We start from the raw sequence: 12,726 nt of genomic DNA, 5'->3' as shown, positions 1-12,726 counted from the left end.
CTAGGTAAATCATGTGGATGTGATACCAGGAGCTCTTGGTTGGCATTGGGAGTCAGACATAGGGTGGCTCTGCGGGAGAAGGATGAGGCTGTCTGTCCCCTTGAAAATCTATGCAGTCTCAGAAATCCTAGAAAGAGATGCTAAGAGATGGAACTGACTAGATGGCAGTGGGTTTGCTCTCTTTGTCATCAGGAGACACCAAGTAGCTACATTAGACTGACAGCAGAGTTGTAGGACTCATTAGAAGGACCTCGCTGACAACAACTACTAGCTGCTATAACACTGTGGAACACTGGTTTTAGGCTCAGGGAGGGAATTAAAACTCAAAGCCAAGCCCATAGAGTCAGCTCTGTTCATAGCGACCCTATACGATAGAGTTAGAGCTGCCCTTTGGATTTCCAAGGTGGTAAATTTTTATGGGAGCAGAAAGTTCTTCTTTCTCCTGCAGAGCAGTTTGCGAGTTCGAACTGCTCCTGACACTGCAGTTAGTAGCCCAATGTGCAACTTATTTCAAGGAGGGAATCTAGCCCTACAGAAAATTATTTGTAGGACTATTTTCTTAACTCTCTCAAGAGAAATTTGTAGCTTGTCCAATTCTGGATGCATATACGAGAGAGTGACCCATTGAGTATGATTCATGCCTTATTTCATAAAAGGCATCCTGTGGCATAATGGATTAGGAATTGGACTATTAATCCCAGTGTCAGCAGTTCAAACCTACCAGCCACTCTGTGGAAGAAAGATGAGGCTTTCCCTTCCATAAAGATTTACAGCCTCGGAAACCCTGGGCAGCAGTTGTAGAAGGGAACACTCCCACTCTGTCCTGTGAGACAGAAAGAAGTTATTGACAGTTGGTTTGAATTTTTGTTTGTTTTCAGACTCAGTGCATTATGATCTCATGGAATTTCTGTTGCAAACCCTGGTTGGGATTGGAAGCAAAGGAGACACATTCAAGAGATCTTTAAGCAGAGACTCAGAGAGAGTTTTGACAACTTGAGATAGGGCATGCAGGAAAAGGTTTAGGGACCAAGGTGGATGTGTAAGATTCAAATGTGGTCAATGTTTATTTTCATTACAGTTCAAGAATGCAATTAAATATTCCACATGCACAGATTCAATTATATGTTTTGTAACAATGTTTGATATTAAGAGTTATTTCGCTAAAGAAAAGAATAGGATACACCAATAATTAGTGTCTACGATGCTTTTTACAACCTGCTGTGCACTCTATTTTCAGAGAGCCCTTCATTATTCTCTCAGGAGGTTTATCATATGACACTGTCGGAAGAAGACCTTGTTTAACAGTCATGCATGGGAAAAGTACTGCCGTGCTGGAAATGGACTACTCCATTGTTGATTTTCTGACGCTCTGTGAAACGCCATACCCAAATGGTAAACAACGTCTTGTAAAGCTCACCTTCTGTAGATAGCTGTTATTAAGAACCAAGACCTTCATGTTCCCTAAGTTGTTTTCCTGTTGTGCTGATTCTTTGGAGAAGAGATTTGCCTCCTTCCTAACTTGGTAAATTGCATTTTGGAAATTAACTTTAGATTGTTTGTTCTTAGTAATTCTTTGAAGGATAAACAAAGGTATTCATGTAAAGAAATATTTAAAATTCTGTATACTACTGGCATATATGATTCCAAGAAGAATTAAAAGTTGTATTTGTTTTTACTTCGAGTTTATTGAGGAAGAAAGGTGCAGTGTCCTTGATCATTGGTAGCAGGCAGATAGAACGTAGCCAAGACACCGCGCTATTGTAGGGGAACTCTGTTAGATTCCTTTGAGTGCCAAGAATGACAATTATTCCTAAGGGTGTTAAGATGTAAATTTGGGTTCTATTGGGTATATCTTTCCATGGAATAGTACTCTAGAAATTACGACAAATTTTTATTTTATTCATCATACAAAATCAGGCTTATTTGAAAGAGTTGTTGGGTAGATTTACCTCATGTGAAACAGGCTAGCCTTAAATCATATGAAGTGATCATAGGATCAAAATGTTAAATCAAGTCAGATAAAAACCAGGCAAGAGATGCTTATTACCTCATTTGCTGTATTCTTGCTTATCTAAAGCTACATCCATACACTGTTTTCCTATTTCAGATTTTCAGGAGCCATATGCTGTGGTGGTTCTTCTAGAGAAGGATTTAGTACTGATAGACCTTGCACAAAATGGGTAAGAAATAAAATTCATCAAGCAACTCTATCACTATGTAGTAATAAAAAAGGAAGACAGGCTGGGGGGCGGTGGAGGGATTGGCTCTTCCCTGCCTTTAAAAACTCGACATTCAAATCTATAGTATTGACCTCTTTTCATGATAGGACCACTTTTCAAGTGGTCTGCTGAATTTTCTGGTTGAATATACAGATTTTCCTTTTGCATGGCAACTTTGTTATATTTCTAAAGTGTCACATTACTTACCCAAAACTTGAAGATCATGGGACATACAAGATCAGCATATCCAAAGTACAGTTTCCTGGTGCTTGGGATCATTCACTTCAACTTTCTTTTCTTTTCTTTTTTTCAATAACAAGACCCTTGTGGCCTAAGGAAATTTGAAAACATGATTTCTTCTTTCTACCTGACGGTCCTGGAGTAATTTACATTCTAAATATTACAGCCCCCCTCCTCCCAGCACCCATTGCATATATACATATTTTTTAAATAAGTGAGACTTTTCACATATGATCTGTACTGAGATATATTTAAGTCATAGAAAATACTTCCCAAGTAGCCCATGATGCCATCATTTTATATAGCAAAAATATCAATTACATGTATAGTAATACTGGAGTGATTTTACTAATGGCAAGGAAATGCTTGTATTATAAAGAGAAAAAAGTTGCCTGTGATTTTACTTATACACAGTTTTGTTTGTCTTCTACTTGTGTGTGTTTTTATATGTGCGGTAAAATTTGGCTCTATTTTATAGTCAGTAAATATTTTTTTCTGAAATTCCTATCTTTTTTTTTTTCAATCATTGAATCAGTTGCAGACAATATCTAGTTTTTACAGATTAATCACTTGAAACGTTTAAGATCTTTTTACAACCAATTCCTAGTTTTCCTGTTAGGTTGAAGTAACTTCTCTGATTCTGAGGACTTGAAGGCCAGAGAAGTATCTGGAAATAATTTAAGGTGTTTAAAGAGAGACAACGTTTCCATTTAATTTTTGGCATAGATAAGACATATATTAAGGAAGGGAAAAAAGATTGAATTGTGAATTACCTCTTTTGAAGTAAGGATAAGAACTGTTACTGCTGTACAAATGTGTTGGATATAATGCATTGGACACAATGGATATATGTATGGGTTGTGAAAGAGCTGTAAGCCCCAATAAAATAAAAACCGAAAACAAAACCAAAAGAACCTACTGAGAATCATACAGCTTCGTGGCTAAGAAAACAAGTTTAGATTCAGGTTCTACCACTTTCTGACTGACATGCCTTTAGCGTGTTACTCTCTTTATGCCGTAGTTCTTCAGTCGCACATGCCTGTGCCTTAGGGTTGCTGTGAAGACTCAAGCAGATCGATAGGAGTTCACGGTGTACTTCATTCTGTGTCAGATACATGGCGTGTCACAGTGACAGTAGCCTTACTGTTTGCTGTTGTAATTGAGCACCTTTTGTTATAAAAGCGCTCATATTTTTTTAGGTATTATATAAATTAAAACTATTCTATAGAATTAATATACTTCCAAAATCTTACAGACAAGAACATTCTATCTTAAAAATTAAGTACATCTTAGCGTTTATATGTTAAGTCATGTAGACTTAACAAAAGATACTAACTTTAAATTACACAGACTTTATTTTGATTTCTTTCTTCATTCCAAGTTTGTGTATGTATGCGCGCATGGGGGTGGGGGTGGTATAAATCTAGTCATCATAGGTTAATGTGATTAATTTATTCACCTCACAAATATTTTCCCTTTTTTTCTACTGTTAAAGATACCCTATATTTGAAAATCCCTACCCCTTGAGTATACACGAATCCCCTGTGACCTGTTGTGAGTATTTCGCTGATTGTCCTGTGGACCTTATTCCTGCACTTTATTCTGTTGGAGCGAGGCAGAAACGTCAAGGCTACAGCAAAAAGGTATTGAGCTTACGTGTTAGCATCTAATGTTGTATTTTAGTGCTTTATATTTTATTGCTAAGGAGTGTTTGATAACACTGGTGATACCTTTTCTAGATAAACTATAGAGAACATAATTTTCAAAACAAGACATGTCGTTTACTGTTTATATATGTACATATAAACATGTGTCATAGTTTTGTGCAAATGATGCAAGCTTTCTGCAGGCATACCTCAGATATTTGGGTTCAATTCCAGACTCCCTCCATGAAGCAAATGTCCCAAGAAAGCAAGTCACATGGATTATTTTTTTGTCTCTGTGCATGTAAAATTTATGTTTACACTATATTACTGTTGTCTATTAAGTGTACAATAGTGTAATGAATAAGTTGAAATGGAACATTTTGACAAAACATGACAGAGACATGAAGAGATCTCATGCTTTTGAGGAAATGGTGCTGAAAGACTTGCAAGATGTAGGGTTGCCCCAAACCTTCAATTCGTGAAAAAACACAAGCTCTGTAACCTGAAGAGCTGCAAAACGAGGTGTGCCCACCTGGGTTTTTATAAACTATGTCACACTCTCACGTCTTTGTTACTTCTGCACCTGGGCACACTGTTTATGTGGTAGCTTTATGTGCAGAGTGTGTGGAGTAGATATATGTATATACAGATGTACATTATGCTTGGGTCTTGTTTGATACAATGGTTATTTATTCATTTTTAGGAATGGCCTATCAATGGAGGTAATTGGGGATTGGGTGCTCAAAGTTACCCAGAAATAATTATTACTGGGTAAGTAAATGTCTCTTTTCACCATATCAGTAATCTTTCTATATATTTGATTAAGACGCCATCACCATTAGTTGATCAATAGAGCATGACTTTAGTTTGTAACATAATAAAAAAAGGACCTGCCAAGTATTTTTGCCTGTCAAAGACCTGTCATTTTTTACCATAAATTTTTACCTTTTTCCTCATGTTAGTGACTATATATTTTTAAATAACATACTTTTAAAGGAACTCAATACATAATTGTTCGTTTGTGTTCTGCATTACATTTTCACTCATGTTACTTTCCGTAGGCATGCTGATGGGTCTGTTAAGTTCTGGGATGCTTCTGCAAGTGAGTATTTTCAATAATTATTTGTTCTATGCTACACAATCACTGCTTTGACCATTCATGCTTTATAATAACTATATAACTATGGAAGCAGCAGTCAAGAGATCAAAGGACACATTACATTGGGTAAATCTGCTGCATAAGACCGTTTTAATGGTCGAAAAGCAAGGATATTACTTTGAGGATTGTGGTACGCCTGACCCAAGCAGAGTATTTTCACACACCTCAAATGCTTGTGAAAGTTGGACATTGAATAAGGAAGACTGAAGGAAAATCAATATATTTGAATTTTGGTGCTGGAGAAGAATATTGAAAGTATCATGGATGGCCAAAAGAACAATCCAATCTATCTTAGAAGAACTACAGCCAGAATGCTCCTTACAGACAAGGATGGCAAGAGTCCGTCTTATGGACTTGGGACATATTATCAGGCAAGACTAGTACCTTTAGAAGGGCATCATGCTTGGTAAAGTGGACGGAAAGTGAAAAACAGGAACGTCCTCGACAAGATGGATAGACACAGTGGCTGTAACAGTGGGGTCCACAAGAGCAAGTGTGAGGAAGGTGCAGGTCCAGGCAATGTTTCATTCCAACATCAGGTTGCTCTGCACCAGAGCCCAGTCAACAGCACAACCGACACCGACGATGAAATTCATGAGACCTTAAATTGAATGCCTGGTAATCAAGTGTATCATTTTAGAAATAAAGTAAGATTATTAAAGAATGCTATGATAGATTGAAGATGCCATTAAAGAAAGTAAATCAAGATTAAGTCTCAATAGCAGTATACAAATTCTTCAAATGTTCCCTTCTTATCACAGAGATAGGAGAACTAAGAATATAAATCAGTAATATTTGCTGAAGTAATTTAAATGCCTAATACCAAACTTTGGTTAAAAAAGTTTGTGTTAGCGTCATGAAATATGTACGACTGGTGGCTATATAGTAGCCAAAAAGGAAAGTGCTTTCAGTGGATAATGCTTACAAAATATACATGACAAGCATTCTGTGAAAATATAGTGAACTTGGGATGTATTTTGTTACATCATGTTATGAGGGTTTCATAATATCGTTACCGTTTGTAAAGAAAATATATAGAACATGATCTTAGGATGCAACCTATGTTCTTTGTTTTCATTGAGTTTGTGCATTTGTTTACATTATTTTGTTATGTCTTTAGAAAATCTTAAATAATATGGTGGGTTTTAAATTTTTTTAAAATAGTACAATGATGAGAAAACTATTTTTTTGGCTTTTTTTGGTCAGAGCATTTTCTAAAAATATAATGCAGAAACGTAAAATTAGGAATGATAATATGGTTCCAATAAATGTGGACTATTTTCCTTTCATCGTATGATTGCTTAAGTCTAACCTTATCTTTTCTGCATTAAAGTATCTAACAATGTTATCTTTGTTCCAGTAACGCTACAAGTATTATATAAACTAAAGACATCTAAAGTATTTGAAAAGTCAAGGAATAAAGATGATAGGCCAAGCACCGACATCGTCGATGAAGACCCCTATGCCATTCAGATCATCTCCTGGTGTCCAGAAAGTAGAATGCTGTGCATCGCTGGCGTTTCCGCTCACGTCATTATTTATAGATTCAGCAAACAGGAAGTCCTGACAGAAGTCATCCCGGTAACAGTCGCATCGTTATTAACAGTTTCTGATGCCCGACGTTTTGAAATTCATGCATCATGTAGAAGACTATTTGCAGTTAGTTGTCTAGAATTTAGCAATCACAATAATATTTACTTTGCCATCAAAGCATAGTTTCTACGCTTATCATCTTATTGAATTTTTTTAGATCCTTAATATGTTTCCTTTTAGGAAAGCTAGTCTGAATTTGCATTGCTCCTATAACAAAAATCACACAAGTGGTTGGTGTTCATGAATATAAGTGTATTTATTTTTTCACAGTTAGGAGGCTGTAAGTTGCAATTCATTTTAATTATTACTAAGTTTCCAGGCCAAACTTTCTCTCGACTGTAGGGAAAAGTCTCTTTTCAGTTTCCGTTCTTCCTTTCCCTAGCCATCATCATGTGACCTGGGCTCTGTCAGCTGTATCTGTGCTCCTGTGTCTAATCAGCCCTTTTATCTATCAAACATGATGGACCTTAAGATATACCTTATGGTGCTATTTTCTCATGAACATAACATAACAGAAACAATTTCCCAATGGGATGGTAGCCACAGGCCAGGGTTAGTATTCCAAATTGTATTTTGGGGGGCATAATTCAGCCCATAACAGGGAGACTATATTTGGTATTAACTGAGATTCCATGAATCTTGATTATAAAGCCGTGCATTGTGAAATCATTACACATACTTTTTTAAAAGCCAAATCAGAATTAACAACCACTTTTCTTGCTACAGTCCTTACCTTTAGAAATCTTACTACATTTACACCTATAGAAGCATCCTTTTACTGCCAAGTTTGTTCGTATGTGTGTGGGTGTGTGTGTGTGTAAATGGCCGTAAAATGAACACTAGTGACTAGGAGTAGGTAAACTGCTCTCCTTCCACAACAGATGCTTGAAGTCCGATTGTTATATGAGATAAATGATATGGAATCACCCGAGAGTGAGCAGCCACCACCTTTGCCAACACCAGGGAGTGGTTCCAACCCTCAGCCCATTCCTCCTCCGTCTCATCCATCCACCAGTAGCAGTTCATCTGATGGGCTTCGCGACAATGTCCCTTGTTTAAAGTAAGTTCTGAAAGACACAGACATTTGTATATTATCTCTTCATTTGGGCACATTGCAAGCTTGAGTCAACCTGCAGTAGTAACATTTTCCTGCCATGGAGTGGAATGGTGTAAGAGCATCCCTTCCCGTGTCTTGCTGTGGTTAATCTAATTTATTTTTCTGTGTGACGCTGGGCATCAGGAAATACATAATAATTCAGAGCATGTTCCATGGTTTTAGCCTTCAAATACGAAGCCGTACCAGCCGATTAGTTTGTCCTCTGTACTTATCCCAGTCTTCTAAAGTCATTAGTATTTTTTTTTAGTCCAAATTTCAGTGTAGATCAGATTTAAGTCAGCCTGATTTCCAGCACTCTGAAAATCCACTTTTTAAGTCTTCGGCGATTCAGTCATTTTGTAAACCTTTCGATGTTATCCTTAACTTGCATGTCTTTATGGTAGCATTCCAGATCTAAGTGTGTCTTCCATTCAGGGAGTCCTGGTAAGCAGCCGTTGAGTGCTCTACTGCTGACCTAAAGCCCAGCAGCTGCCCCAGGAGAGCAAGATGTGGGGCTCTGCTGGTACAGATTCAGCCTTGGAAACCTGGGGAGGCAGTTCTGCTCTGCCCAGTGGGTCCGCAGTGAGGTGGAGTGGACCTGGTGGCTATGGGTTTGGTTGGAGTTCTCCTCCTCAATTATAGCTTGTATAATACGTTCTTTTCCCTTTGTCTGTTCAATTTATATTATGAATGGTTAGTTTTTTGGTATATTTACTTTTGTTTTTTAAGACCACAAGCTTTAAATACAGGCACAGCTACATAGTACAGTGAGGGAAGAGTTAAAATCAACAGGTTCCATGAAGATAATGTGATTTAAAGTATTACGTTTACAGAGAAGTCACTTAGAACAATAGCAGAAAAGAGATTATGTGGTTTTTAAGTCAGCAGATCAGTGAGATGCAGTACAATGCTGGTGGCTGTGGGGTGGGGCTGGTGGGGAGAGAGCGGGGTTTAGAAGTGGTCAGGGCACAAGCCAAGGTTCAAGGTAGGTTCAAGGTAGAGGGAAGGGGTGGAAAGAGAATCTGCACTTGTTAACAGAATCCACTTTGTCCTATATTGCTGTACATCTGCTAAAATGGCTTTTGGTCAATAATTCAATAGCTGTCATGGAAAATGACCCTCTAATAAAAATTATTTTCACTCTAAAGACAATGCTTTATTGTCATTTTAGAGATATGGAGTTAAAGTATCTTTATATGATTACATATATTTGAGATTGAGAGTTATAACCCAGTGGTTTCCAAAGGGAAAGATTTTGACGTACAGGAAATATTTGATAATGTCTGGGGATATTTTTGGTTGTTGCCGTAGGAAGAGAGGGCGCACTACTGGCACTTTGTAGCACATAGAAGTCAGGGATGTTGCTCAACACATACAGTGGCACACAGCACGGTGGTGTGTCTATGTCTCTCCTGCTATCCTACAATTCTAGCACAGGTTTAACTAGATTAAACTTAGAAATAAATACTTACACGTTCTTCCCATGAGTGACTTATTCAGTACTTTACATAAAAATTCCTTTAGTGCCCTTTCTTTTGATTTTTAAATTTGCTTTTTTTTTGCCTGCTCTCTGTCACTAATGAAGGTGATATTTTTATAGCTGGAAGAATTTAGTTTGGGAAGTATGCATTTCTCTACTGTTCTGGGCCTCGGCTGATGCTGTGACCATCTCTGTTAGTTGGGATGGTCTTGCATACCTATAATTAATTGGGAGTTTTGAAACACTATCAGTTTTAAAAAATTACTTAGTAGAATGTCACTGAACACAATCCGAATGTGATCTGATGACAGCATCTTCATTCCTCCTCCTGCTTTGGAATATCACTGTTAACACCTAATTTACACATCATCTGTTTTGTTTAATTTGATTAACTTAAAGGCATTTAAGGAGACAGATGGGCCTTTCTACTGCCCTAAAGAGCTTCAGTCTCGGAGACCCATCAGGGCAGGATTGTTCTGTGCTCTATGGTTGCTAAGGGCCAGAGTGGACGCGATGGCAGTGAGAGAGACCATGTCCTTTAGGCAGTTTTTGCCAAAGGAAGCTCCGATAAGCTGACTTCAGAGTCCTGTCAGCGTTACCTCAGAACTTTTGTGACCAACTTTACTTTCTGCCAGTAAGATTTTCAAGATGTGCCTGGAATTCTTCCTGTCTCCACCCAACATGTGGAGTCGTCATTTCCTTTCTCAGAAGCTTTGGTTCTCTTTAGCAGACTCTCGTAAAATACAGCTTTGATAAATGTGGTGCTATTAGGTTCCCCAGTGATAAAAGGTAGAAACAAAATTTTTCTTAATTAAAATCCTTTATCCTTTTAATTGGATTTTCATATTTTAATATGAAATACTTTTCCCTCTTCTCCACATTATAATTTACTGCTCTCTTATAACTAGATCACCCTGGAATGAGTACATTAACTATTTTGCATAGTAACAAGAAGTCCATGGTTACAGTGCTCAGATTATCACTAGTAGTCAAACTGCTCTTGGAGAAATAAGATCTGACACACAGCTTCGTGAGCACCTCTCTCCCAAGTGATGGGTACTCAGATTCTTTAGTCGAGTTATTTGTAGCAATTTGTTTACTACAGATTAAGATTATGTAAACAGTAGCTTGATTTATGACTCAGTTCCATTTTACAAATGCATTTTTTTTTTAGAATCTTACTCTTTTAACTGACAGCTCTGTCTTAAAAGCCACATTTGGCATCAGATACGGACCAAATGCCCTCTCAGAGTTTCATATGAGATGGATGGAACAATCAAAAGACAAGGGTAACACATTCAACCAGAATCTGGTGGCCTATAACGGCTGCGTGAGGGAGGCAGACAAGACAGTTACGTGGTTTTACAAGTAAATCACATGTGTGCCCCTTTGCAGCTGGCTTATTTCACTAGGCATGTTTTCAGAGTTCACTGTTGCCTGCATTTGAATGCCATCACTGTTTGTGGCTGAATAGGGGTCCATTGTATGTGCACACACCACCTTTTGTTATCTGTTCCTCTGCGAGAGGCCTTTGGATTGGACGGTTGTGAATCAGGCTGCTCTTAGCATGGTTAGAGCTCTGGTTGGAAGTACATATATTCCAGCATCATTTGTTGAAGAGATTATTTCCTTATTGGATGGGATTAGAGACCCTTGTTTAAATTTAGTTGGCCACAGACTTCTAGGTTTGTTTCTGGACATTGCATTCCATTCCGTTGGTGTATATGTTTATATTTATGCCAGTACCACTATGTAATTGCTATAGTTTTGTGAAGTGCATTGTTACATTAGAAGAGGTAAGTCCACTAATTTATTTTTCAAAACTGTTTTGACTCATTGGAACATTTCATATAAATGAGAAAGTTGGCTTTAACATATCTGTCGCCTGGGAGTGGGGGTGGGAGTTTGGCTTTCTTTTTCTCCACCAGACATTCAACACCCTAGAGATCGGCCAGTGTGTGAAAGTGGAGAATTCCCTCATGTCTTCTCCAGGCATCTATCTTGTCCCAGTTCTGCACATGACTTTCTAGGTTCCCCACACACACAAGTGCTTTTAAAGTTCCTAATTTCCTAATGATACTGTCTCCCCTGGTTTTCCACCCATGCCTGTGGGGTTTATTGTATGTCTTAGTCATACCTGAGTCAGTGATTGAGGAAGTGGTATGAGGGCCACATCTGACCTCTTTCAGCTCTAAGGCGGAAATCAGACATACCTCCACCCTCCATCACTTTTTACCCTATTCTAACACCAACTATCCCTCACACAGCATTCTACTCCGGTGGCTAGATTCACTAATTCATTGTAGTCGGTGGTCAAGATTATGAGGTTTACTAGGGATGTCAATAGGTTATAATTCAGATGAAAAATGCTGTGGATGCATTTCCTCATTCAGAACATTTTCCTTTCTGCCGTGCTTGTAGGCAAGTCTCTAGGCCCTAAGCCTCTTGGTCTTACCCCTGCCATTCTTGGGCAGTATTATAAAACTCTTTTGGGACTTCCAATAAATGCCCAGTGAACATGCCATTCCACTGTAAGCCTCAACCCAAAGTACTCAGCTCTAGCTGCAGAGTTCAGCAACCACCTCCGCCCCCCTTAAGGACCAGAGGCACCTACTGGACAAGCCAGCCCCCCACCCTGGAGCACTCAGCTTTGCTTCCTACTGGACAAGCCAGCCCCCCACCCTGGAGCACTCAGCTTTGCTTCCTCTGTGGGCTTTGGGACTCACCCTCCGGCTCCTGGTTCTCCCGTTGCTGCTCTTCTGCATCTCCTCTGGGGTCAAAGCTGTCACTGGATCAAGGAGGTTCAAGGTGCAGGAATGTCAGGGTCTAAAAGAGGAACTCCACTCTTAGCTCTTCTCTCTTGCTGAATATGAGATCCTCCATCCTGCTTCCTAGATGGCTCGTTGGATTGCCTGTGGATGGCAAACACAATTAACCTTGATAACACTTGCTAACAGGTGAATCCTAATCCATCAGTATTTCCCCCACTTCCTAACCCAGACTCAACAGTGACAGGTTGTCTGTTGGGCGTTACAAAGGCTTTGACTACAAAAGCCTTGTAAGATAATGCACTGTAGGGACCATGTGTTCTCCTGTGTGCTTCAGGGACACACTTCTCTGTCCCGGCTTATTCTGAGGTGGGTAACCTAGAGCCCAGTGCATTGCATCAGTCTTAAGGTGGCCACTAGACAGGTTAGAGTAAATAATTTGTGAACATGTCTGTTCTATTCCTTCCAGAGCCAGGGTACAGTGTCCCACACTGGGAACAGGCTGGCCTCTAACAGGTGGGCATC

The 12,726-nt window shown here is 38.9% G+C and overlaps 1 protein-coding gene across 1 annotated transcript in view; it reads left to right on the top strand.

The window, feature by feature from the left end:
- STXBP5 (syntaxin binding protein 5) overlaps nucleotides 1-12,726 on the top strand; it is a 186,108-nt gene that overhangs the window by 117,474 nt on the left and 55,908 nt on the right. Inside the window, 7 exon segments of the mRNA XM_030886748.2 lie at nucleotides 1,238-1,392; nucleotides 2,108-2,180; nucleotides 3,955-4,102; nucleotides 4,809-4,876; nucleotides 5,167-5,207; nucleotides 6,625-6,845; nucleotides 7,739-7,917. Coding sequence (XP_030742608.1) covers nucleotides 1,238-1,392; nucleotides 2,108-2,180; nucleotides 3,955-4,102; nucleotides 4,809-4,876; nucleotides 5,167-5,207; nucleotides 6,625-6,845; nucleotides 7,739-7,917 — 885 coding nt within the window.

Source organism: Echinops telfairi, unplaced genomic scaffold, assembly GCF_000313985.2.
Source record: "Echinops telfairi isolate 266 unplaced genomic scaffold, ASM31398v2 ScPeMD7_3533;HRSCAF=4204_0, whole genome shotgun sequence".
In the NCBI taxonomy this organism is placed as follows: Eukaryota; Metazoa; Chordata; class Mammalia; order Afrosoricida; family Tenrecidae; genus Echinops; species Echinops telfairi.
The sequence above is the reverse complement of the archived record's forward strand: the minus strand, read 5'-3'. Positions and strand labels throughout refer to the sequence as shown.